We start from the raw sequence: 23863 nt of genomic DNA on the forward strand, positions 1-23863 counted from the left end.
AGGTACTCGGAAACCCCCCCTGCGTGCGCGTGTGCAGGGAAACTACCAAGCTGCCAGTATTCACTTCATGCCACACACTGCATACAGGGAAGCTACCAGAAAGACGGTTTTCATCTCAAACCATACACTACATATAGGAAAACTACCAGAACTTCAGCATCCCCCTCAAACCATACACAGCATAAAGAAAAACTAATAGGTTGCCAGTATTCCCCTTACACCATATATTGCATACGGGAAAATGACCAGAAAGACAGTATTCACTTAACACTATACTGTACAATGCATACAGAAAAACCACCAGGACGCTACCTTTCACCTAAAACCATACAGCAATACCTCCAGAATGGCAGTTTTTACTTCAAACCATACACTGCATACAGGAAAACTACCTACCCTCAACACTACACACAGGAAAAACACCAGTGACGTGTGGTGGGGTAAATGGCTGAGGAAGCACTGGCTAGTATCACAGCCAGATTTACACATATGAACCCGAGGGTTCATGTGGACATTAGACAAAGGTGCAGCAGTATATACTTATGGAAATTTGGTGAGTTTTAATCAGTGATGTGCAGAAGAGGTAGTCAGGAGACTAGAGAAGAGGCACTGCCTCACCTGCTATAGTCCAGTACAACTCCAGAGTTGTGACTTTAAAAATGATTAGAATAATACTGTCTCACCTGACCGTACATCACTGCAGAACACCACTTATTCCCAATACAGGAAAACCACCAGAATGCCAGTATTCACCTCAAACTGGACATCACAAGCCATATCTACTAGTCATACTTCATCATTCAATAGTGTCACTTTTACTTAAAAAATACAACAGGATTCTCTTCAATACATCAGATATAATCTCCATATCTAATCAACAGGTATGTCTCATGTAGACTATAATCTTCCATGAGTAATTCATATGTTAATTAGATATATATCAATAAGTGTTTTTGGTGTACTTTATTTTCTATTTTCATGTGCGCTGCTAAAAGTTGAATTATCATTTTTCAAAGCTGCAGAATGTGCTGTTCATTTCTAAATGAATGATGATAACAGTAATAATGTTCAACATTAAGCAATCAGAGGTGCTAGTAAAAGACTGAGTTAAGATGGTTAGTTTCAACAGCTGAAAAATGACACACGCAGTAAGTACTGTCATAATCACAATCTCTGCAACCGCCACACTCCTGTAGGAATGATGCCATCTCTGGTGTGGTACGTGTAAAAAGAAATCTCAACATGTTCCAAAATAATGTGTCAGTGTTCTATAGTTCTAGAACCTCTCTAATGAAAGCAGATTTACGGAAAATACGCCACCTATTTAAAGTTCTGAAGAGATAATAAGAGGATTTATGAAGACCATGATTATGGTAACCTGACATATTATGATCTGTAGGTTTTCAATCCAATTGGCAATTGAATCGTCTTCCAATGTCAGCACACACAGTCAAAAAAAAAATTCTGAATGTGATTAGAAGTGAATAGGATTGCTCCTAAAAGACCATGTGGTATATTCAATTAAGGTCGAAACTGCCGTGTTTCCGACCTATTCAGTCCCGAGCATTTTTATTCGACAAGTCGGGGAATTCGATTTGTCGAATAGTACGTGAATCGGCGGTATGGCTGCCGATTCGCGTACTTCTGCGGGAAACTGGGCCAAATTCAACAGGTTTTGGCCCCGTTTCCGACCATCTCAGTTCGACTTAAAAAAAAGTCGAACTGAGATGAGGGACCTGAGAGGAGGAGAGGGGGGAGTGCTACGGCCAGACGGGGGAGAGCAGCGGGGAGACAGGGGACAACAGCATTACAGCACAGCAGGAGGATGTGGCACAGCCTCCGCTCACGGCAGCGTCCACCTGGCTCCAGCAAGTGAGGTCACGCTTGCTGGAGCCAGGTAGACGCTGCCGTGAGGTCTGGCGGCTGTGCCACATCCTCCTGCAGCGCTGCTGTCCCCCATCTGTCCGCGGCTCTCCCCCCTCTCACCCCCCCCCCCCCCCCTCATCTCAATTAGACTTTTTTAAAGTCAAATTTAGATGGGCTTTGAATAGCCCTTGTTGGATCCATTCCGACAAATGCATGATGGAATGGATCCAACCCTAATTGAATATACCCCCATGAGATTGTCCCACATACAAAAAAAAATTTGGTTGTAATGATCATATTGTCAATACTGAAGATTTAGAATTGTGCAATTGCGCACAAGCTACAATATCTATCTAATATCTAACTCTATCAACAGAAAAATAGTAATCTCATCCAATCGTAATATTGTGCAATCTGCAGTTTGATTTTAATGTGTGTGTGCACTTTTAGTGTGACTGATACAGTACACCGCATCAATCATATAAAGGACATAAGGGTGGTGGATATTCATGGAAAATAGTACAATGGGGGAAAAAAGGTGCTTCCCAAAGCAAACAATCCCACTGTGCCATTTTTCTGGAAAAAGAAGATAAAGGCATACCCCTTAATTGCTTGCAGGATCTGGACTATTGATCGACATACATTAAGTCGACCCGATATGGTCGACAGACACAATGTTGACATGAAAAAAAGGTTGACAGGTTCATATTGTAGACACATTTTTTGTGGGGTGTTGTTCATGTTTTTATACTTTTGCTTTGTCCATGGCACGAATCATAATGTTCAGTAAACTTGTGGCAAGCGAAGCGGTACAAGACAACATGCCCAAACCTTGGCAAGAGAAAACCGCCCGCGAGGGTATGCGTTTAAACAACTGGTTGTTCCAGATATCAAAACTATCCACGCTAACGCCAAAAATACAAAAAAAAGTGTCAACTTTTTTTGTTGTCAACCTTTCAACCCTGTCGACCTTTTGTACCTGTCAACCTTTTCCAATATCACCCTTTCATATGTCCATGTCGACCACATGGGGTGGACTTAATGACTGCAGACATAATGCATGTACAACACCCATTGCTTGCTATAGGCAATATCATCTTTTTTCTTTGCACCAGTAGTCAGTCAAAAATGAACCTTGGTATGATGTATTATGGTATGATGTATTAGGATTACCTAAAAATGTTTGATAAACTTAAAGTGTAAATTGTAAAGTTGTGAAAAGTTAATGTGTTGTGGTGACTGCCAATTATTAACTAAGGAATCATTTCCTATGCCACATGAAAAGGATATCATTTCAACAGGAGTACTGTAATTCAAGCAAATCCCATTTATCATTACAGAAATCTGGATCTACCTACATAGCTCTCGGTTGGACACATGTTGCTTAGGGTGGTAATGGTATTTCCCTGGCAGGCTCAGTGCCCGCTGCAACCTGAGGTTGGCAGAGTTCCCTTTAGCAGAGGAGCCCAGTAACTGCAGGTGCAGTAGGGAAGGGTCACAGGGTAAAAACAGGCTACCTTTGCGATTATTAACAAGAGGAATTGGTTCCTGTGGCTCCAGGCTGAGTTTAGAGCCGAGCACAGAGTTTGAAGTGGCATTCTGGGGAGGAAAATACAGTCTCTGGACACTTAATCTAGCTTCTTTCTTTGTAGCTAAAAAGGGAGAAACAAAAAGGTGAACAATTAGCAGCATGACAGGCAAACAGGAAGGGACATATGGAGTTTGCAAATGCTTTCTCTGGAATCCATAGTAAAAGCCGATAAAAACTAAGCCGTATTTGCTTATAGTGGGTGACAAGAGAATAACACAGGACAAGAAATGTTACACTATAAGTGTTACAAAGGCGAACCTCAGTATAGAGCTCATAAAAGGAATCTCATAAACAAATAAAAAAAACATAATATTAAAGGTGATTTCTATAAATGGGCAATTTTGCTCAGGAAAGAAAAATCACCCAATATTGTCATGAATAATAATTTCCCAAACTCTCCAATTTATAAAACAATTATATATTTTAAAACTCAGGCTATTTTACGCTGCTGAGCTAAATGCAGATGTATGCCATTTCATTTGGGGAGGCAATGTATTATAATGGGAGCAGAAAAATGTATTGGCAATAGAAATGAATGGAATTCCACCAATCACAAGCAATGCTTACATGTTGGCTATTTGTGAGTGACTGAGCAGGTACTGACCTCCTGTGCCTGTGGAAGATATGCATAAAAGACCACAGTGGAACTGTTCCAGCATGCTGAGGCTGATAGTTCCTCAATAAAGGTGAAGTCTTGTGTGTATTTGTAATTTTACAACTTGTGATTTATTTGTTTGTTTACGTAAAAAATTAAAATAATAATAACTCGTAGAGTGTTTCACCAGTCATTTCAATAGGCAATGCATTTCTTTGGACTCTGTGCGGCCATTCAAATGAAACCAGTGAGATTAGTTTTGTTCAATTTCACAACTGATAGTCTCACTTAAATGCAGAAATCTATGGTTTCTGTAATTGTGAGGTATATACAACAATATTTTGGAGAGGTTTTAAAAAGCGGAGATTTACATGGCAATTTACTTTTAGCAGTTAGGTGAGCTGTAATTCACAAAAAGCAATAGGTGTTTTAACCAAAACTTACCTTAAAGTGATATTATATGATTGTTTTCACAAGACTTAATGTGGATTTGATATTTTATATATATATATATATATATATATATATATATTTTTTTTTTTTTGCAAAAGAGTAGTCCATAGGCTACTGGAGATGGTGTTACCTCTAAGGGCCAGCAGTACAGCAGCTGCTGTGGGGGCTGCTTTGTGGACAAAAATGAAGAAACTGTGGCAGATATTGGAGATTCCCAAATAATACATCTGGGGAATGGTTAATGTTTTCAGGGAATATCCTACAAATATTTTATGATAAATAGGCCCCATGGTCCCTAAAGAGAGAAAAAAACCTCCAATAGTCTTTACTTCAAATGAGCCATTTCTGCCCAGAAACACCTATAATCCGTTGCAATGAGCGATTAATTACTCATCCCAATATACTCTATTAAACTGCATTACACACTGATGAAAAATCACATCTGTAGCAAAGCACTTAGGAAACAAAAATGAGTCACAAAACTAGCCTGGTGTGATCAGCAGACAATAACACCCTACGCTACAGAAACCAAATCTCCATTATGCGAGTGATCTCTGGAGATTGCACGACTAACAGGCAGTCCTTACAGTGACAATATTACTTAGTGTAGCTGACACTTAATTGTAACCTAGGATAACTTAAGAAAAAGCAGTACTGCCACGTGAAACTTGTTAGTTTTGGAGAATCCTGGTTACGTCTGACCATTACATGAATAAATGACGTAACATTTGTAAGCTTCCAAGCAGCAGGTGTCCTGATAATATCTACGGTTAGAAATATTTGACCTTGGTTTGCAAAGAGAACTGGAATGGACCATCCTTCCTCCTTCCAAGATTATATTGATTAAGATTCTATTACTATCTAACCTACAGTGCAGTGATTTGACTCTCATTCTGGGTGTTGCACTGAGAATTCCTTCAATACTTAGCTAGTGTTCATTCTAGCACCCTGCACCTTTCAAATCCTGTGCAGTTCCTCTTTCCTGCCTGTGGTGTCGCTCTCTGCTCTGGTGCTTCTCAGCACACACAGGTCTGTATCACAGCACTGAGTAACAGATCAGAGTGTGCTGAGAAGCATCATAGCAAAGAGCGACACCCCAGGCAGGAAAGAGGAACTGCACGAATTTTGAAAGGTGCAGGGTGCTAGAATGAACACTACTTAGCCGTTTGTTGTCTTGGAGAGCTCAGCAGACTCATTGGTTTTGGATATCCTACAGTATATATGGATGTACAGAGTGATGTAGCAAAGTACTCTGAGGCCCTTGGTGGTGGATGAATAACAGTGAATGGATAACAGTTAAGTAATAATTAATTACACATGTAATGATTGTCATAAAATTGTAATAATTATAATACTATAAAATAGTTGATGAAAACTGAAGTACATAAATAAGTAACAAAATTAATTTGACAGGAAAACAAACGATAATCCAGTAAATATATAGAAGAAATAAAGTATGTAGGAAAAGGGACAGGTAGTTTCTAAGATGAAATAAGTGAATCAAATTTGTTGTGGGATAAAATATTGTTATTAGAGTTTTAAAAGTCTTTTAGACAGCAAATATTTTATTTTCGGGAATTTGGCTAATGAGTAGAAGTGCTAATAGAGCAAATTTAGTAAAGGAGCTTCTTACTGAAGGAACAAACGGAGGAAGCTAGAAGTTCACGGTGAAACGCATTTGGAATAGCACACAGAAGACGAACGGTGAGGGCACCCCTAGGCACAACAGTAATGACCGCACTCTGCCTGCCTAATTCTATTATTTTTATTGATTGGTTGTAAGCCCTAACTATGACTTTTTTTTATTATATATACATATTTACTAAGTAGGACAGCTTACAGGGGCAGTATGTGCATGTCCTACCAATTTACACTACATTCAAGATGGCATATGGTTCAGTACAGTGGAACTAATTTGCAGTTACTGATACCTTTTGATCTGACAGTACCAACACAAGCGTCCGAGTGCCCCCCCCCCCCCCCCCCCCTTAGCACTTACTTCACATGCCTAAATTTTAGGTGTCATATTATATCCATATTTCTCATTAACATAATTTCACTATAATAGTTAAGCCACAATTTAACCTAATTCACATATTCAAGTATTTTCTTATTTGTCTGATCTCCATCTACTTTTTTTTATTAATACTGTATATGTTATTAATCCTTTGTCACTTTTATTCAATGTTCCCTATTATTGACATTGTGGGAAAATGCTATAATTGAACATAACTATGTTTAACATTTTATACATTAATTAATGTATCAGACCTCAGTAACATCCACTACTGACAAAGACTCACAGTGTATCCAACCAAACCATTTTAGTTCACTCTATTTATTTATTTATTTATTTATTTAATCTCTTACGTTTTTATTCCTAAATGCATCACCTTGGGCTGTGTATACTTTTCCTATTTTAGCACATATTTTTCTATTTTGTATATGTATTTCTTCTATTATATGTGCATTTTGTATTTCCTTTATTACTTTTAGTATTCATTTGCATACTTATTTTTCACCAGCTATTCAGTAAAATACTGATTTGATAACTATTACAAAACATCTTGCATTCACCCTACACTATTGAACCCAGAAATATTTTGTCATCCAGATGTAGTATATCCAAAGCCAACTGACTCTATCCAGCTCTCCACGGCAACATACGGCTAAATATAACTTTCTTTTACTCTACGCAATTGGAGGACACCATATTTGTATCTACTTTGGGTGCATAAATGAAACATTTACTTGACATTTATTCTCATTTTCTGTAAAGGCCCATATACACGGGAGAGATGTGTGCTGAGCGAACCGCTCAGCACACATCTCTCCCGCCGCTCAGCACAGCGTGATGTGTGCTGAGCGATGCGGGGGGAGACGGGGGGGCCGCACATTTCACCCAGCGGGTGAAATGAGCTACGTGCTAGATTGAGCCTGCATGCAGGCCAATCTAGCACCGGCGATAGCGATGCGCGGGGCTGCGCATCGCTATCGCTGGGGGGGGGAAACACACGAGTGATCTGTGCTTAAAATCTAAGCAATCTAGTCAGATTGCTTAGATTTTAAGCATGGATCTCTCCGTGAATACCCCCTTAACTGTTTCAATGCAGACTTTAATTAATTTGGGTTCTACAGTATTTCAGGAAACAATTCACACATTCAAAAGAAGACAAAACAATACTTATTGTATTGTATTTAAATGTTGGTATGTAAGACTAAGTGCTAGATAACTTGCTGCAGTGGAGATAGGGTAATGAATTGGCCATTGTGGTTTTTAATTTTAACAAATGCTAAAGGCTAATATGGCTGCATTGGTTTTGTTACCAGTGACCAGCATTGGACTTACAAGTTACTCTCAGCATGGCAAGCATGCAAAACCTTTATACAATGCTTTTATTCCCTCACTTATATGGCCGTCTTGACAGCACTGTAGGCCCTGGGCAAAGCAATGCACTGGGGCCCCTACCCAACCATTCAATGGAACCAATAAAAAAAACAAAAAAAAATGCATGCCCCTCCTGTGGCTCTGCACCAACTCTCTACATACAGTGAATGGCTGTCAGTACTCTGACTGGAGGATAGCTCCAGCAATCCACCAATCACCATGCTGATAGCCATTCACTGTCTGGCTGCAAGCTGGTAGGCAAGTAAAGAATGCTGCCTTGCCACTCTGATTGCGTGACCACCACTCGCCAAAGAATTTTATGTGCCCATACGTTTAGATGGCCCTGCTTACTTATCCGGATCATAGAACTGTAGTGCCAAGGCCACATTCACGATAGTAATTATTTCAAATGATTTACAGTTCATAGAAAATGTACAGCTCATAGGCCAAAAGGTTAAACTGGCTTTTGTGACAGTATGTTGTTTTGACAGAAGATACATTTTAAACATACATGGTTGACCAGTAACGTTAGATATAAACATTCTATTAGACACATAGGACTTCCTAGAAATTAACTGGAAGGAAGGAAACTATTCATATAGTGTGTATAAATTCAAAATGGATGTTAAATATCAATTCATTCATTTCAATTTCATGGGTTAGTGGCCTTTAAATGCAACAAATATAAATAACACCGAGGGTTATTTTCAAAAGGTGCAAATTTGAACTAATATTAATCAATCATTAATTGGTTTTCATCTATCTTGGGCAAGTTTGACAATAAAAGTAAATATCTGACTGGTTGGTACAGTTTTCGTGCTAATTTACACCTTTGATCGGTGTCTGTAAATAACACTTAGTGTATTTCACAGTATGTTACACATCTATCTGGTGGCACAAGCCTTAATTGAAAGCTACAAAAAAATAAAAACAAAAGCCCAATACACTTGTAGTCACAGAGGACAGCAAGTTTTTATTAATTTCCTCTTCCAGTAAAGGGGTTAACATGGGAACTGCTAAGGAAATAAAGCTTCAACCTTTGTGCTATTAGCTCTGAGCCATCCACGGATGCTTATTGCAGCCGTCAGCTGCCGCATAGACTTAAAACCCGGCACGATAACTCCTAGTCTCATCTGCCCCTTGTCAAACCCAGGAAGCTGGGTAAGAAGGAGACTCAGTGTGGCAGCTTCACTGTGGAACTGGAAGAGCCCAGACGGCCCCTGTCTCTCCGTTTTTGGGCAAAGCAAGTGATGGCTCCTTAATGCATTCTTTATCAAAGGTATATTTTTTCCCTCTCCCTCCCCTTTCCTTGCAATCCCTTACCAGGTCAAGTAAGCCCAGGGGAGGAGGCATTAAAGGCACAGTCTTCTCAAACACAGCTAATGGTTGTGGTGCAATTTATTGTTATTATCAGTGAATATTGTGCTTCTTTAGTTACACTGAACATAAAATTCATACACTATTCAAGTGCAATGCAACAATTTCAATAATAATGTAAAATGTTGATGATGGATAGAACATGCACACATACAAATTTTAGATCATATGAACCTCGTTTTTCTATTCGAAAGCAAACAGCAGCAAACACTTAATCATTTTACAAGTAGTACTGTATGTACAGATATACAAGAAACAATTCTACTAAAACGTAAATGTAAATCCACTCCATGCCTATGACATAAGACAAGGCATAATGCCATTTTAATTTATGACCTCTAATGTAAGCAGTCATTAACTTGTGCTTCTTTCCTTCTGCCTTTCAAGTGGCTTCTATTTAGTCAGGTGGCAAACACAGTCTACCTGTGCCCTCCCTTGTCTTTTAAACAGCTATGCTTTCTTATGCTTCATACACAGATCTATCTTTGTCAGTCACTAGTCTCCCCTCTCACACTGTCTCATCTAATCCATACTTCTCAGCTACTGCTGTCTGCTAGATTAAGATCAACCGTTGCTCTGAGTACTTCTGTCTTGCTCTCCTCTGTCTAATTAGCCTCTTGTATGTATCACTGGGTAATTCTATGCCTATCACTAGTAATCTCTATCAACCTTTCAATATCTATCTGTCTATCACTGTGCATCCACCTCCCGCTTCCCCCTACGTCCACCTTCCCTGATCTATCAGCTTGCTGTCTAACTAGGTGACTGTTTTCTTCCTAGGCTCTGCACCTATCTCCTGTCTGTCAGAGTAGTTTCCCTCATCTCCATTTCACTTCCAGGCTCTGCACTTACCTATTAGACCATGTTGGTCTAGCTATCAATCTCCAGCTTGCTTTTTCCTGCTTAGTCCTCATGAAATGCTTCCTACAGGGATTAAAGGACCTGGAGCTCCGTCCTCTGTACCCGTGTGCTGCCAGCCTTATTCAATCTTCCACCAAGAACTATGCTTAATAGATGATGGTATGGGGTTGGTACAACAGCATCCCGCTTCTTTCCATAACCTAAGTACTCTGCGATTTCCATCAAAATTACATGTCCTGAAAGCAACATTCTGCTTCTTTTTGAGGGATCTTATACAGTACAAATTGGGAGCTACTTGTATACCTTGTAATTTACTGCAGCTAATTGATTCGCCAGAGGCTATTCAATTATCCCCAATACCTGGCATTTATCTGGGATTATGCCTCAGGCACCCAAAGCATAATCCCAGATAAGCAGCCCCCAGAGCTGCAATAACACATGGGTCCGGATACTTATGCCAGATCCCATGTGTTATCTCACGAAAACAAGACATTTTTCTCTCCCCAAAAATAGACTTTAATTGGATAGCCCGATAATGGCCATTGGTCAAAAACCACACTATCAGACCGTTTTTGTTTGTTTTTATGGGGGGTAGAAAAATGATCGGGGCTAATTGAACATGTTTTGAGACATGCTGAAATGCTGCAGCAAAGAGGGTTCAGAGCACAGCTCCCCACACTGACTGTGACATGCTGCAAGTATATGATGTTTACCCTGAGTCATGTTTATGATTATATACATGGCATGCTGCTATATGTTTATGCTGCTAACAGGATGATTAAATAAGTGTTTGGCTATGTGCAAAGGTGTGCTGGTCCATCCCTGCAAGTTCCAGGAAATGGACTGTTTGGATTTTTACATATTAGCTACTGCAGACCCTGCACCCACAGTGAACTTTCTTGAAGTTCACTTCATGCACTGTTCACTTCATGCGTGCAACCTTTTTTTGTTACACACACACACACACACACACATTATATATATATATAAAAAAGGTCATTCACAAACGCTGAACTATAAATAAATATAATGTATGCTTATTATTCCCAGTGCTTGGGATCAACCTTCAGCTTTTAAAGCAGCTTGTCCAATGATATAGGGTTCTTTGCGGTATACAGAGTAGCTACTTAATCGTGCATTCTAGTTATAACAACATAAGCAAATTCTAATTTCTGACTAATCAGTCATCTGAAATAACTTGGGTAATGTAAAGTGCTGATATAGAACAAAGAGTAAAGACTTGGAGCCAGTGTGCATTACTTTGTATTAGTGCTTTAGAACTTAAAAGCTGAACTTTCAATAACTTGCAGACATCAGTTTTGGACATCTATTACAATAGCCTAGAGTTCAGTACAAAATATGACTGTATTTTCAGTACCATCTACACAACTTAGTTCAATATATACTGTGGTATAAAAGTTTTATAACATGAAATGGGCAAGCAAATTCAGTGGTGCTACAGTATCAACATTTTCACACTGGTAAAGACTGTCTGACAAATATCCTCCGTCCTGAAATCTCCCGTTTATAACTCAGAAATAAACTTGTCACACATACACTAGCTGAAGCTCCTTACTCGGTTATTAACCATGGAAACAAACTGTTAACTGTGCTGATTGTTTACATGGTTGAGTATGTTGCTAAGGAAGGTCAGTGCAATTGCTAGGAGATCTGGAAAATATGAACTGTGGCCCTGAGTACCAAGTTTGGCCACCACGGACAGAGAACATATAACAGCACAGCAGGTCCTGAAATTTCTGTTATAGTGCAAGCAGAAGTATGATAGAAGTTGTGCCCGGAATGAACCTGAAGAGGTCCTCTAGGCAACAACAAGTATACTCCTTTCCATGAAAAGGATACAACAACAACTTTGAATGACCCTAATGAACATATTTTAAATGGATGAAGTGTTGTTTTTTTACAGGGCGTCTATCATTTTAAATCTCTCTAATGAACCAATAAATCTACAGATGTGCCCTCATATATGGTCAACACACCATACAGAATGAGATGCCTGGCATGAGTTAGTGAGCTGCCAGGTCCCGTGCAACTCTGCTAGAGGTGAGCATTTGTTTTCCAAAAAAATGCATCATAGTTGCAATGTATGCGACAGGAGACTGCGCTGAATAGTTTGATATGCTAAACTTGTATATCTGTTGAGTCTGTGTCTCTACACGAAGCACAATAGAACTTGGCATGAAAAAAAAGCCATGGTGACTGCATCGTAGCAGTTCGTATGCAGATTCAGAGACTCAGTCATACACAGATATACTGTACAAGTGCTGAATATCAAATTAATAAGTGCAGTCTCCTGATGCATCCTAGTCGCATTGCGTTGTGACTAAGGTGCATTTTTGTCAAATAAGACATCCAACCCTATCAGAGTCTCATGTGACCTGGTGCGCAGAGAGGGGTTACTTGGTGCGAATGCAGCAATGATGTATGAGGACACATCTGTAGCATGAAATTCCAGTTATCACCACATCTTAAAGAACATGCCCCGAGCCCTGCAGCTACAGTTTCGCTAGCAATCCAAATTTTATGTTGGGAACATTTTTAATACTTCAGGGGTGTAATATTACAGGTGTAACAGAGCTATTGCTAACATGCAGCCTTACTTATCCTGGCTTCTAACGTGGAATTCAGGAAAAAGATTTCCTGAATACAGCACTGAATACAGTGGAGGTGACAGAAAATGTCGAGCGTAGGCTATGGAATAGCCATCCAAGGGGGTAATTCCAAGTTGATCGCAGCAGGAATTCTGTTAGCAATTGGGCAAAACCATGTGCACTGCAGGGGAGGCAGATTTAACATTTGCAGAGAGAGTTAGATTTGGGTGTGGTGTGTTCAATCTGCAATCTAATTTGCAGTGTAAAAATAAAGCAGCCAGTATTTACCCTGCACAGAAACAAAATAACCCACCCAAATCTAACTCTCTCTGCAAATGTTATAACTGCCCCCCCTGCAGTGCACATGGTTTTGCCCAACTGCTAAAAAATTTCCTGCTGCGATCAACTTGGAATGACCATTCAAGTCTGGAGACTTAGGGGGTCATTCTAAGTTGATCGCTAGCTACGGAGATTCGCAGCGATCATGGCAGAACGGGGCTAATCTGCGCATGCGTATGCACCGCAATGTGCAGGCGCGTCGTACGAGTACACAGTGGTTCGTTACCCAGCGATGGCTTCTACGACGATTCTGTTCGTACAGCCGGTCGCAAGGAGACTGACAGGAAGAGGGCGTTTGTGGGTGTCAACTGACCGTTTCCTGGGAGTGTTTGGGAAAACGCAGGCGTGTCCAGGCGTTTGCAGGGCGGGTGTCTGATGTCATTTCCGGGAACAAAAACACTGAAGTGATCGCAAGGACTGAGTAAGTCCAGACCTACTCTGAAACTGCACAAAATGTTTTTGCAGCGCTCTGCTGCAAAGACGTTCGCACACTTGCAAAGTGAAAATACACTCCCCCGTGGGTGGCGACTATGCGTTTGCACGGCTGCTAAAAGTAGCTAGCGGGCGATCAACTCGGAAATGAGGGCCATAGTGGTTTTCTGACCTTTAACCACTTAACTGGCATGATCAGATCATTTGCAACCAGGCCGCCCCATTGTGTCCCCCGGTTTTTGACTAGGAGATCCGTTCTGCAGATGTGTATAATATAATATTTATATATTTTAAAAAAATACTTTTTAAACTATAATAAGTAAAAAGAAATAAATAAAAAAGAAAACAAAACAATGTTATGAATGAGTTTGAAGGGAAAATTTGTCAGTTAAGTAGTTAATGACTTGTGTCATCTCTTTCAAATATATTTTAGCATTTACTTACAGAGCATTATGTGAGAGATAATGTGGGGAATACAGCTCATCAGAGGAAGTTATTAATACAGATTTCTATAGCCTTTAAATACTGTATCTTGGTATAATGGGTGTGGTATAATAGATCTAGGTAGACAGTCAATAGGTCCACAACATATGGTCAACATGCATTAGGTCGAAGGGTCGACATGTTCAAAAGGTCGAAAAAGGTGAAAATGGTAGACAATTTTTTGTTTTTTTTTAGGCCACATCTTATAAGTTCCATATTATGTAACTATAACTTTGCTTGCCACGCTTCTGGTAAGGTGGCGCTCACCCCAGGTTACTATGTTATAGATGTCTACATAGATAGTAAATAAAGTAAATGTTGGTGAAACATATGAAAACCCCCCAAAACGTGTGTCATCCATTTGTGTGTCGAACATTGTCATGTCGACCTATTGACTGTCTAGCTAGACATTGTAGATCTATCATCCAGATATCGGTATAATAGGCTATAAAGTCTTGTCTAAGCAGAACTGCTGGAGACAACAAAGTCGGAGCAACTGTATGTATTTGTGTAACTATATGTGTCTGTGTAACTGTGTTTGTGTGTATATATATATATATATATATATATATATATATATATATATAGTGTGTGTGTCTGTAACTCTGTATATGTGTTTGTGTGTCTGTGTATATTTGTGTAACTGTATATGTATATATGTGTCTGTAACTACAGGTGCAACTTCTGGACGTAGAGAGGGTGTGTGGGCAGGTGGCTCTGGCAGGCACTGCAACAGTCTCTGTATAGCAGGTTACTGCAATGCTCTCTGCATTGATGACAGAGGGGTGTACACACGGGCATACACCCGGTGACAGTGGCGCACACACAGGGTGGCAGAAGAGCATACACAGGGGGGCATATGTACACATGGTGACAGAGGGGTGTACACAGAGGGCATACACGGGGTGACAGAGGGGCATATGGGGGGCATACATGGGGTGACAGAGGGACATAGACATGGTGACAGCGGCACATACATAGAGTGACATACACAAGGTGACAGTGGCGTATACACAGGGTGACAGTGGGGCATATACAAGATAACAGCGGCACATACACAGGGTGACCAAGGGTCATACACAAGGTGACAGTGGCGCATACACAGGATGACAGTGGCACATACAAAGGGTGTAGGGGGAAAAACACATGGTGACAAAGGGACATAAACAGAGTGACAGAGGGGAATACACGGCACATACAGGTTGACAGAGGCATACATGGGGTGACTGAGTGGTATACACAGGGTGAAAGAGGAACATACATGGGGTGACAGAGGTGCATACACAGGTTGACAGAGGGGCATACACGGGGTGACAGAAGGACTCCCTCCCCACCACCCACAGATTACATATGTGTTGATTCCTAACTTTTATCTAGAAAGTAAATAACCAGAAAAAGCATAAACCTGTATCAGTCAGCATTATAAATATTTTCCTCCCAGATTCACTTGGTCTAACCCAGGGTTGGCCAAACCGGTCCTCGAGATCTACCAACAGTTCATGTTTTCCAGGCCTCCTGAAGATCTGTAGAACTGTCAGTTAGGAATGAATGCAGCACATCTTAATTAGTAATGACTACACCTGTGTACTAGCTAGGTGGTCTGGAAAATGTGAACTGTTGGTAGATTTCGAGGACTGGTTTGGCCAGCCCTGCTCTAACCAGATCAGCAGAATGTAGTGTAAGGGTGTGTACACACGGTGAGATATTTTCTTTCGATTTTGACTATATAGTCAAAATCGCAAGAAAAGTTAGTGCAGATCGCAAGGTGAAAGTCACCTTGCGATCCCTACTCGATCCTGATGCGCGGTCCTGCCAGGTCGGCATCACAAGAAAAGATAGACTGTGCAGGCAAGTCAATCCTTGCTAGATCGTGTATTATCTAGTTCATCTCGCATGTCAATGACATCTCACATAAGCCAAAATCTCACATAAGCCAAAATCGTAAGCACACATAGTCCATATCTCAAGAAAAGTTAGTCAAAATCGGTGGTGCTGGGCTCCGTGGAGTTCAAGGGAAATCGCAAGTGAAAATCGGACAAAGCAAGTATCTCACCGTGTGTGTACACACCCTAAGTGTACAGGGTATTTACACATCATTGTCTGCTCTGACATTATATTATAAAGATGCAATCAGAAACTGGTAATAAAAAAAAGCATGAAAAATATGAGTTTTAACATTAAACACTATACCATGTAACAAGCAGGACACGTACAGGGGTAAAGCAGAACAATTCCTGTGGGTACATCAGCGGACATACAGTATAACCTATGTTATATGGCCATTAACTTGACGTCAGGAGTCCATATTTTACCGTAAGGCTTCAGAATAAGCACCTGCCATAACCATCATTAATTTGCATGCAGACAAAGCTACAGACCTATCCAATTATTATGGTATTGTTGCACTGCCAAGAGGGATACTTCTGCTAGCTCAGATGGGCAAAATCTACCAGCACTTTCACAGCAAAAGGATAATACAAGAACAGTGCAAAAATGTAAACAGATGCAATAGATGGGAAAAAAGTCTAAACCACAAGTATTTCAAATGATATTACAACATGGAAAAGAACAGTCTTAATAGTACGTAAACCAGTTTCTTTCAAAAGATGTCAGAGTTAAGCATCCAAACTAACGTGTACACAATACTGAGCTGTGTTATTATTTCCCTCTAGGGACAGACTCCCCTGTCCTGACTATCCACATTCTTCATAGCACACCAAAAAAATTATGGAAATTCCTGCTGAAATATACATGTAGCATATGCAGATGGCAGAGCCTGCGGAGCAGATGCTGGGCACTATCTCCCATAAATATAATCAGATCAAGTCTAATGATGTGAAGGACTTCTTACCAGCAGTTACAAGGGAAAAATGGGGTATTATTTTAACAAAAAGTGCCATTTTTGTGTTATGGAAAATTTATTTCCAGAAGGGTTTCACTAACTATGTAAAATATAAAACCGTATTTCAAGGAATGGACTGCAGCAAAAACATGAACGCTTAAACCGTAATATAGGTGTATAGGTAATAAAAAGCAATGCCTCATAATGCCATTCTGCCCCCCCAGTTTGGAAGGGAGAGTGACACCGCCCTGTCAGGCATGGGTCACATGACACTGTATTTTATGCAGCAGTTAGCTTGATGTCTGTCATGTTATAGCAGGGTTAGGCAGCTGCTGAATACCATTATACTTATGCCCCATTCACATCGCAATGTCGGGTCACACCCGGGAATTGGAAATGTGTCCTTCCCGGGTGCGACCCGGCACTGGACCCATAGGGCTGTAACACACTGGCCGGTTTCTCCCGGATGGCAAAAAGCCGGACAAACTTTGTCCGGCTTTTTGCCATCCGGGAGAAACCGGCAGAGTCTCGCACACAGGACGGCTTTGAGCCGTGTGTGATGCTGTGCGCATGCGCAGCATCAGACACGGCTTCAGAAAAAAACGTTGTGTGTGAAAGCTCCCCTTCACACACACGGTTTACTGGCTGCAAAGACGGCCCGGCCCGGCCCGGCCGCCGGACCTTCCAGTGGTGAGACCCGGGGCTGCAACCCGGCAGCCGGGCCGGGGCCGTGCAGTGTGAAGGGACCCTAGCCCTCACACTGTTAACTACAATGCCGGCACGGGAAAAAGCCGTCCGGCTTTTTCCCGGCCGGCAAATGCCGGGTAGTGTGTTTTAGCCCTTACACATTGCTTCCGGGCAGGGGGGGGAGCCGGCATCGGGGGCGGTGCTGGGAGATGAGATCATCTCTGCGCTGCCTCTCCCTATGCACTGAACAGGTCCCGGGTCGCATCGGCCCTGCAACCTATTCACACTGCACCTGACTCAGTATTTAAACCGGGAACAACCCTGCTTTATTCCGGGGTTGAATTACCGGGTAGGTGACCCGGGAATTCTTCACTGACCCCTTTCACATCGCACAGTGACCTGCATCAAACCAGCAATATGCCAGGTCGATACTAGGTTATTTGTGCGGTGTGAAAGTGGTATAGTCACCTCTTTGACAACAAAATTTACTACATACAAATTGTGCCCAATATTTCTACTAAATATCAGTTGCACATGGGATTTTGTAAAATAATAAGGACTCTAAACAAAATGGCAAAACATAGCTTTGTTACCATAAACATCCTAATGTCTGATTTATAGCTGTCCCTTTCCAGCAAGACAACCTACTTACAACTCTAATGAAATAAAGACACAGTGACATGTGTAAGGGGAATGGGATGGTCAGCTTTATTTACTTTTCCTATTTACATTTTAAATTGCTAAAGACTTAACGACTAACAGAGAGCAAAAGGAGGAATAGGGCATATATTCACCTCCCACTGCAATGACACGATTAAAAGAATGGCCACCTAGAGCGGTGGTCCCAATGACTCCAGTAGGGCGGAATCAGCCTAAACCTGTGTATTGACTCATAGCGACTGCTACCGTTCTTTCCCACCTACCTGTAATATAAAGCCGACACCACAAGAAAACTAGCTAAAAGAAAAAACTGGGATGGAGGGTGGGAAACAGACACCAAGAAATCCTGGATAAGATGTCCCTTGCACAACATCTCATAAGATTTCACCCAAGAAGCCTCCTAACCCTATAAACTGACCTAAACCCAAAGCCCACCTACCTACACCCCCCACCATCTCATTAGCTCTTGTAATGCCAGGGGAAGGCCCTCACAGACTCTGGGTTTATCTTCCTAAATGCATATGAAATACATAACGTCCCCTAATAAAAAATGTGCTATGTAACTGGGTTTCTAGTCAACCTTAATAACATATCAGAAATCAGAATGTATGCTAAATCTTCAGTATTAACAAAACATTTTACACACCGTATCACACAAATAACTAATTTTTTGAGGAGAACAGCAAGACCCACATCGCTTATATATAGTACAGATATCACAGGAGGCAAACTGCCTCTGTATTTTAGGAAGTTGCAGGTTTTTGCTTTGGTCAGACCTGCTTCCCTGGTATATGTGCAACATCTTTTCCAGATTCCTACCATGAGCAGCGTGTATGAACTCAAGAAGACAAACATTTAAGAACCAGTTTGAATGGTAATGTCTCCATCTTGTGGCTATGCCCATGTTTGCACTTTAACTATATTAATTTACATTTTAATAAGAGAAAATACAATGGAAATTAAAACAAGCAAGTTGCACACAGATTTTGCTCAGCACCATGTGCGTAAACAGCCTGCCCTAGTCACAACAAGTTTATGATAAATTAGTGTATTTATAAATGTGTCTGTTCCCGCACTGGTAGATAATAAATAGTAGAAAATAAATACCAACATTCGTTAGATTATTGAGGCTAGGGGGGTAATTCAGACTTGATCGTAGATGTGCTAAATTTGGCGCATCTACGATCACTTTTACAGACATGCGGGGGGACGCCCAGCACAGGGCTAGTCCGCCCCACGTCTGGCTCTGTCCTCCTCACACAGGTACAAAAGCATCGCTTTTGTACCTGAAGATTATCTCCCTACCAGCGTAGCTCCTGTGCGCTGGCAGGGAGCTGTCACTCTCCGGGTCGCAGCAGCTGCGTGTGATGTCACACAGTCGCCGCGGCCCGCTCCCCGCACAGTCCAGGCACGCCTGTGTTGCCCGGACTGCGCCCCCAAAACAGCGGCCCAACATCGCCGGACCGTCCCCTCCTGCCTAGTGAACGTCTCTGCCTCTCAATTAGGCAGAGGCGATCGCTGGGCTGAGAATGTTTTACTGAATATGCATATACAAGGAAAAAGAAAGATAAACCCTTATCAGCCGAATTAATTAGTGCGCCTGATAAGGGGTTTTTCTTTCTTTTTCCTTGTCTACTCACAACAAGCTAAACACCTATTATCCACTATCAGGAGACACAGATACAAACTAGAAGAGCACACATGTATATATGGGGAAACATCTTTAGAGTGGCTCCGGGACTATATCATGCAATGCCAATGTTCATGAAACTAAGCGAATTGGTAGACTGTGTATGCACCACAATCTCACTGCGCACACACCAAGGTAGCTTTGCAATGTCACTCTCAGAAAGGATTTAAATGCAGAATGATTGACAGGAAGGGACCGCTTGTGGAGGTAATGGGGAGTGGCAGCAAAAACGCAGGCGTATCACGGCCATTTCCGGGGCATTTGTCTGCCTTTAGCTGCGATCATGTACATAGAGAAACGTGACAACAGCGCCGCTACTGCTGCGCCAATCTGCGTGACCATAAACTCACTTGAGGAGTCAGTGACCCTCGGTACTAGTTGTATCAATGCTGTGTATGAGTACGCAGTTGGTGAGGACTTTGCGAGGGGTCCGTTGGGTGTCTATATTGTTTTTCTGGGCGGCTGCTTCACTTACAATGATTAGCAAGTCCATAGCCTGAAAAAATAGGATTTTAAATACCTACCGGTAAATCCTTTTCTCGTAGTCCATAAGGGATATTGGGGACACATTAGTACGATGGGTACAGACGGGGTCCAAAGTAGCCAGTGCACTTTAAATTTCTTCCACTGGGTGTGCTGGCTCCTCCCCTTTATGCCCGCTCCCACAGGCAGTTATAGGTAAAATAGTGCCCGAAGGAGAAATTACATATTTGAGAGATGAAACATAACAACGAGAAGTGTGGTGAGATTTATAAACCAGCACACCATAATATAACTGGGCCAGCAACATCTGGCAACATAAACAGCAACAGCTGAACAGGTAACATATAACAGTGAACCTGCAGAACGTCACCGCACAGAGGCGGGTGTCAAATATCCCTTATGCACTACGAGAAAAGGATTTACCGGTAGGTATTTAAAATCCTATTTTCTCTAGCATCCATAAGGGATACTGGGGACACATTAGTACGATGGGGATGTCCCAAAGCTTCCAGAACTGGCGGGTACATGCGGAGACATCTGCAGCACCGCCTGACCAAACTTGGTATCCTCTTTGGCCGGGGTATCAAACTTGTAGAACTTCACAAAGGTGTTCTTCCCCGACCAGGTAGCAGCTCGGCATAGTTGCAAGACCGAGACTCCACGGGCAGCCGCCCAGGAAAAGCCTACTGATCTAGTAGAGTGGGCCTTAAGAGACTTAGGAACAGGTAAGGCTGCTGACACGTAGGCCTCTTGGATAGTAAGTTGAATCCAATGAGCAATGGACTGCTTTGAAGCAGGGCAACCCTTCTGCGCATCATAGAGCATGATCAAGGAATCAGTCTTTCTGATCCGAGCTGTACGCTTGACATAGATCTTCAAGGCACACACAGCATCCAAAGCCTCCGAAGGAGCAGAAGCGTCAGAACAGGACGAAATCACAATAGATTGATTCAGATGAAACGCGGAAACAACCTTCGGCAGGAACTGCTGTCTAGTCCGGAGCTCCGCTCTGTCCTCATAAAAGACCAAATACGGACTTTTACATGAAAAGGCCCCCAATTCTGAGACATGTCTAGCAGAAGCCAGGGCCAGTAACATCACCGTCTTCCACGTGAGGTACTTGTCTTCTACCGTCATCAGAGGTTCAAACCAAGAGGACTGTAGAAGTCGTAATACCACATCCAAATCCCAAAGGAGCCGTAGGCGGCACAAACAGAGGTTGGATGTGAAGCACTCCTTGCAAGAAGGTATGAACTTCAGGCAGTATAAAAGGGTAACACCTGGAATTGGTAGTGATCGTTCAGCAGGGCGAACCTCAAATAGGCCTGATGAGGAGGTCAAATTGGGATATGGAGATAGGCGTCCTTGATATCCAGGGACACGAGAAATCCCTGTTGTTCCAGGCCTGCGATCACTGCTCGCAAAGATTCCAAAGATTTTACGAAGGATAAAGTGGTCAATTGGTTATACGAGCCAGTCTGAGACAAAGAGGACAACAGAGACACAAGAAAGTGCTGTGTGAAGGCAGTCTGGTTTAGGTGTGTCTATTACAGCAATTGGCATTAGGGCCAGCACGACCACTCTGTGTCAAAGTTTGGTAGCACCTAAAACACTGTTGAGTGAAATTCAATGTTTGTAGTTTCCTTTTGACACTGCCACACTAAAGCTGACCTACATATCAGTGGGATACTATGATCATGGTGCCTTGCTATCATTAAGGGCTTGTACTGTACAAACTGGTGTAGAATACAATGCTAATAAATTATTCAACAGTTAGAATAAGCGTCCCTGCCGCATAGTATATTATTCACTTTATAGTGTCCCAATAGACCACCACTGTAATTTAATGAGCGTTAACACTTCTGTCTGAACACTTGTCAGGAAATATATGTGCCCAGGTTAAGGGGGGTTCCAGATGACAGATTGACTTTCAATAGTGTAGGTTGACACCATATGGTCGAAATGCATTAGGTAGACAGGTACAAAAGGTCGACAGTGCTAAAGGTCGACAGAAGGTTTTTTTTCACATTCTTCATCATTTGCCACCCACGTGGAATACGATTGGGAATAGTAACCTTGGCCAAATCGTGGCGAGCAAAGTGAGCTTGCGAGGGTACAAGATTACACTAATTAGGCTTAGATCATGTTAAATATACAAAATTACACAAAAAAACTTGTCTCGACCATTTTTGTGTTGACCATATCCATGTCAAGCTTTTGTACTGTCTACCTTTTCCATGTCGACCTTTTGACCCTGTCGACCTAATGCTTGTCGACCATATAGTGTCAACCTAGTTATTGTCAATCTTTTGAGTCACTCCCGGGGAATATGTATCAAAGCTTGGAGAGAAATAAAGTGGAGAGAGATAAAGTAACAACCAATAAGGTCTTGTCATTAATCAAACCCAAGATTTTAGGATAGGTGTATTTGGACACATCTGTACATTAAGAGGCCAATGTAAGTGGCCGATGTAATTGCTGCTTCATCATGTGCATAGAACTTAAAGTGTATATACAGAATTGTGCAGATCACCGCTATCCCTACGCTTGGTTTGCTACCATCATCATCAGAGCGCACTTGCAAAAAAGGTACATTTAAAAACAAAAGGCTTATGTTACTCTGCATAGCCTGCATTACCATTGCTAGGCCTTCCGGGAATTTAGCTTATGTGAGAACAGTTACAAGACAAGCCTGTTATGTGATGACTACTTTTTAGATTGTAAGCTCGCAAGAGCAGGAACTTCTTTCCTCATGTGCCTTTCCTTTTCTTACTTACACTATCTTATACTCCATACTCCCTTTGATGGCACCTAACCCCGGGTTTTCTATACCTGTCCTATTTTGTCATGTACTTTAAGTGCGTTTTTTTTGTTTGCTCATATTATTATGTACTGTGTAATGGGCGCTGCGGATCCCTTGTGGCGCCATATAAATAAAGAATAATAATATTAATAATAATAATAATAATAATAATAATAAACTACTGTGTGGTACACATGTGAATCTGATTATATATGAATTAATATTTAGCGCTGTTATTTATTTATACTCATTGTTTAACCTGTGGAGTGTGACTATCTCCTATTACAGCAGTTGATATTTCCTTGATTTATCTATCCACAACAAGCCTGTTACGTCCCTTCAATTGCAAGTGGAGAATGGATACATATGATTCTGAATTGCCTGTATGATAATGAAGCACTTTTTAACAGAAGTACAGCACAAATAGGCTGCAGCTAGTATATGCTGCTGTTTTTTCTTATTGAAAGAGGTTTTTTTCTAAGTGTTATTACATAAAGCATTATATAGAGTTATACAGGAGTTAAACAGGAGGAAATACAGTAGTAGGATTACAGTCTACCTGAAATCTCTACTACTGTAAAAGTACTTTGAGGAAACTGCTTTTTGGCCTCCCCTCCAATTCAAACACCTGAACACTACTTGCTTGGTACCCTGCTTGGACATCGCAAGATAACACTTCCTTTATAAACTTCAGATTGTTTTTA

At 41.4% G+C, this 23863-nt stretch overlaps 1 protein-coding gene across 14 annotated transcripts in view; it reads right to left on the reverse strand.

Annotated features, from left to right (window-relative positions):
• KCNMA1 (potassium calcium-activated channel subfamily M alpha 1) overlaps nucleotides 1-23863 on the reverse strand; it is a 1046495-nt gene that overhangs the window by 183790 nt on the left and 838842 nt on the right. For 4 of the 14 annotated variants that reach the window (XM_063958688.1, XM_063958687.1, XM_063958692.1 and 1 more), the window contains exon 20: nucleotides 3225-3518. The exons of 9 other annotated variants lie outside the window; for them this stretch is intronic. In XM_063958688.1, the coding sequence (XP_063814758.1) occupies nucleotides 3225-3518 (294 nt within the window). The remainder of the gene's footprint in view (nucleotides 1-3224; nucleotides 3519-23863) is intronic. One more of the 14 variants, XM_063958693.1, reaches the window with a different exon arrangement.

Source organism: Pseudophryne corroboree, chromosome 3 (genome assembly GCF_028390025.1).
Source record: "Pseudophryne corroboree isolate aPseCor3 chromosome 3, aPseCor3.hap2, whole genome shotgun sequence".
In the NCBI taxonomy this organism is placed as follows: Eukaryota; Metazoa; Chordata; class Amphibia; order Anura; family Myobatrachidae; genus Pseudophryne; species Pseudophryne corroboree.